Source organism: Pteropus vampyrus, unplaced genomic scaffold (assembly GCF_000151845.1).
Source record: "Pteropus vampyrus isolate Shadow unplaced genomic scaffold, Pvam_2.0 Scaffold30, whole genome shotgun sequence".
NCBI classification, from domain to species: domain Eukaryota; kingdom Metazoa; phylum Chordata; class Mammalia; order Chiroptera; family Pteropodidae; genus Pteropus; species Pteropus vampyrus.
The window spans coordinates 15930-20402 of NW_011888811.1; the positions used below are offsets into that span (position 1 = coordinate 15930).

Genomic DNA, 4473 nt, shown 5'->3' on the forward strand with positions numbered 1-4473 from the left:
ATATGTGTGTATATGCATGTGATTGTGCATGTGTGCGCATATGCGCATGCACGTGCATATGTGCATCTGTGCACATGTGTCTGTGTGTGCGTGTATGTGTGTGTGCATGTGTCCGCATGTGCGCACGTGCATGCACATGTGTGTATGTGTGCAGGTGTCTGCATGTGCATGCATGTGTGTGCTCGCATATGTGCATGCATGCATGTGCATGTGTGTATGGATGTGTGCATGCGCATGTGCATGCGTGTGCATGCATGTGTGTGCATGTGCCTGCATCTGTGTGTATGTGTGCATGCATGTGTGTGTGTGCATGCGAGCCATGTATGTGTGTGCATGCATCTGCATGTGCACGTATGTGTGCACGTGTGTGTATGTGTACACATGTGAGCATGCATGTGCGTGCATGCATCTGCATGTGCACGTATGTGTGCACGTGTGTGCACACATGTGAGCATGCATGTGCGTGCATGCATCTGCATGTGCACGTATGTGCGCGTGTGTGTATGTGCACGCATGAGAGCATGTATGTGCGTGCATGCATCTGCATGCGCACGTATGTGTGCGCGTGTGTGTATGTATGTGTGTGCGTGTATGTGTATGCACGTGAGCATGCATGTGCGTGCATGCATCTGCATGTGCATGTATGCATGTGTGTGTATGTATGTATGTGTGCGCGTGTGTGTATGCACGTGCGTGTGTGTGCGTGCCCGCACACACTACGAACACACCCCATTTTCTCTCAGCGTTGCCCTGTCCCCATCTTCCCCATTCCCCCTTGGCTCTCACCATCGTCTTGAAGAACTGATTTACTTTCTTCCGTTTGAGCGTCTTCTTGTCACCTTCTGAGAAGGCGAGAAAGGTCTGGCTGAAGCGGGGGGAAGAGGTGGTGTCGTCTGTCCCAGGCGCACCTGCCACGGAGAGTGTGAGGGCTGGAAGGAGAGCGAGAGCTGGTGTGAGTGTGAGGGCTGGAAGGAGAGCGAGCGAGGCGGTTCTCCGGGCACAGGACGGGTGACTTGGGGGAGGCAGATGGGAGACAGGCGGAGGGGCAGGTCCAGGGAGAGCAGGCCCAGGTGTCAGGCGGGGGGCGGGAGGCCACGTCGTGCTGCGCGAGGCTGCTGAAGCCTCTGGGGTAAGGTTTGCCAATCCCACAGACGGCGACCTGCCTTCAGACCCTCTTAGAGCTCCTCCGAGGGCTTCTGGGCTGGAAAAGGGGTGCTGAGGTGGGGGAAGCCCAGCCTCTGGGGCCCCAGTGTCCACAGGGAACACGACCTTTGGCCAGGTGGGGAAATGACGCGAGCGTAGTGCCTTCCACCTTCCAATACCAGGACCCTGGGTTTCTTGTGTCCCTGAAGGCGGGGGCCAGTGGGGAGAGCCGGCGGTTGCGGCCCCCAGCTGGGGGTCACCGGGACGTGAAAAATCAGCTACCTCTTGACCCTCGGCTTTGACACTGGCAAATGGGGGTAGAATACAGGCCTCCAGGGTGCTGTGAGGCCTACTGAGGTGGGGGCGAAATGGCTGGGTGCACAGGCAAACACCACCCCCTGTGGGGGTTCTCCTGCTTGGTGTCGTGGGCCGCGGTTGGGGGTGTGGCTCGGGGACAGAGGGACGGGTCCGAACTGAGCCTCTGCCACTTACTGGTGCCTCGGTTTCCTCATCCATACAATGGGGCTAATGATATTATCTGCTTCCTAGGTAGGTGTTGACGGGTAAATGAATAATGCAGGGGAAGCAGGTCATGTGGTCGCCGCATGGGAAATGGCAGGCGTCTCGCTTGCTGAGTTCCTGGGGACAGCCTCAGTCTACCTTGTTCCTCTCTGCCCTGGCCCGTGGCACAGAGAGCCTGGCACAGTGGCAGATGCTACCTGCCAGGTGGAGCACACTCAGGTGCGCCACGTCCCCAGCTAGGGCCTCAGCTTCCCCCTCTGTGAATTAGAAATTGTCACGTGTGTGCTGGTGGCCTCCTCACCAGACAGTGAATGAGTGGCGGGGGAGCTAGGCAGCACTAGGCATAAACTCTCTGCAACTGTAAGATGTGGTGGCAATTTTTGCAAGTTCCAGAAATAGTCTTCCAGGTCCAAAACGAAAACATGAGCTTAGGGACATATCAAGGGCAGACTTCTGGCCCTTGGGGGCCTGGTTAATTGGGAACACAGGGCTGCCTGGTGTGACAAATGGATTCCCAGTGTCCAGAGTGACAGCAGGCCTTCATCCGACTCTGGTGGAGCTTGGGGACAGCTCAGAAGACAAGGTGCCTCTGAGCAGAGGCTTTTGTCCCCAAGATGCCTGGCCCACTTTGCTGTATAGACACCCATTCTCCAGCCCCAAGCTGGTGGCCGGAACTGGCTCTATACCTCCATGCTGGGGGGAGCCGGGTACATACCTGGGATGGTGGGCATGGACTGGCTGGCAAAACTCATTTGAGAGAGGATGGACGCCCTGGGGGGGATGGCCGCATGCTCCGAGAGGTTGGTGTCACTCATGAACTCGTGCTTCCTGGAAAGCTGCATGAATACACCACACACACACACACACACACACACACACACACACACACACACGCACACACACACACAGAGTTAGCATGAGGCAGCTCTGGACCTGAAAAGTTAGTGACGAGGCTTGGCAAGGCTTCTGCCGAGCCAGCTCCAAGTTCTATTATTCTGTTTTTCATCATCCCATGTCAGCCTACCATGTACGGTTGCACAGGTTGCACACTATACAACCATGGGGTGGGGGGGATGGCGTTCATCCCGACTGTCACAGGAGTGATGCCCCCTAGAATGGGGAAACACAGACTCTTATTTCCTGTCTTCTTCCCTGGTGAGAGCAGCATCTGAGGCACCCTGGGAAGTCTGCGGAGGATCCTTTCTTCACGGGAGGGCGTGCAACTCATCTGGCCCCTTGCCCTTTCGCCTGGCACCTCTTCCTTGCTAGGATAGTTAATCGCTCTCCCCGCCCAAGGACATCCTGGACAAACCCCTCTTTCAGGAGGAAGCTAGGATTTAAACCCAGTGGCACCAAGTCTCACACTAAATAGTTATTCGTCTACCAGATGAAAACTCGAAGTCAGGGCGGTGAGATTCTCATCTCTGCATCCCCGGCTGGGCTCCTGCTACACGGATGTCAGCAGTCAGAATGGCCCTGGGGGCTGGGGACAGAGGCCGGGAGAGGTGGAAACGCCCGGCCCAGCACCCGGGGGTGGGGTGAGTGGGGGGACTGCTCTCCTTTTCAGTGGGTGCAACAGGCAGCTTCTCCCAGCCTCGCAAAGCCCTGCGTGGTGGCAGAAAAGTCACACACAGGCCGGAGTCCAGTGGCCTCGGTTCAAATCCCAGCTCTGTCACGTCCAGGCTGCATGGGCACCAGCGAGCGCTTCGCCCCGTCCTCAGATGCCCACTGTCACAGCCACCCGGCCGTGAAAGGGCGGCTTACGCAGCCCCGCCTGGAGCCCCGCGTGCTGTGCCCGGCTCAGGGGAGCTGTGCCGGCGGGGTGGCGCGCCGCCCGCCCCCGCTGCTCACCCGCTTCAGCTCGGACTCGGCCGCCGCCTTCTCGTCCGCGAACACCACGCTGCTCCTCTTGGCCCTCTTCTTGGAGCGCCTCAGCTTGACCTCTGGCAGAGTGCTCCCCGGGGAGATCGGCTCCTCCTGCTCCACCTTCGGCGTCTTGGGGGGCGCCACTTCCAGGTCGAAGCTGAAGGGCAAGAGGGACAGCAGCGGAAGCCGCAGTTGGAGCTTCGGTGGGACCCAGGTCGACCGAGCTGTCACCACAGGGCAGGGCGTAGATCCGCCCACCTGGCAGAGCCTGGAAGCCGCTTGATTAATTTGCAAATATTCAAAATACAAAAAAAAAAAAAAAAGACTGGCAGAGAGACGAGAAAAGTGGTTAAGAACATGGATCTGGATTCAAATTCACACATGGCCACTGTCTAGCTGGATGACACTGGGCAAGTCACGCGACCTCTCTGAGCCGTCATTCCTTTTTCGGTAAGTGAGGGTGTTGGCAGCACCCTGCAGAGTGACGGTGAGATGAGGCCTGAGGACCCCCTCCCACACTCGGCCTGGGGAGCAGAGGGCCCCAGGACGGTGGGAGCGGGAGGCTCTCCACGGGATGACGGGGAGGGGACCGTGACAGAGTGTGGGCGGGCGCAGGAGGAGAAGCTCTGTGATGGGGAGTTGGGAGGCACAGGCCCCCGCAGAGGTGAGAAGAGTCTAGACTGAAGCAGGCTCTGTGGGGAGACGGTGTGGTCGATGGAGATCACTGGATAGGGAGCCTGCGGGCTAAGGCTAGTCCTGCGGGGTCCTCAGGAAAAGCCGCCTCGTCTCTCAGGCCTTGAATGACCCTTTCGCGATGGCAGGGTGGTTGTGAGGGTTTCAGTGAGGTGTTGGATGGGGAAAGGCTTTCAAACCAAAGGATAGAAAGGTCATGGAATGGTGGCCCCGGGGCTTTGCGGGGGGCTGGGCCGAGGAGAGGGGTGC

General features: G+C 58.3%; 1 protein-coding gene across 1 annotated transcript in view; it reads right to left on the reverse strand.

Annotated features, from left to right (window-relative positions):
* The window catches only part of DOCK2 (dedicator of cytokinesis 2), a 370198-nt gene that overhangs the window by 1909 nt on the left and 363816 nt on the right, over positions 1-4473 (reverse strand). The window contains exons 47-49 of the mRNA XM_023528646.1: positions 3517-3688; positions 2381-2501; positions 721-929 (exon numbers count right to left, since the gene is read on the reverse strand). Of these exons, the coding sequence (XP_023384414.1) occupies positions 721-929; positions 2381-2501; positions 3517-3688 (502 nt within the window). The remainder of the gene's footprint in view (positions 1-720; positions 930-2380; positions 2502-3516; positions 3689-4473) is intronic.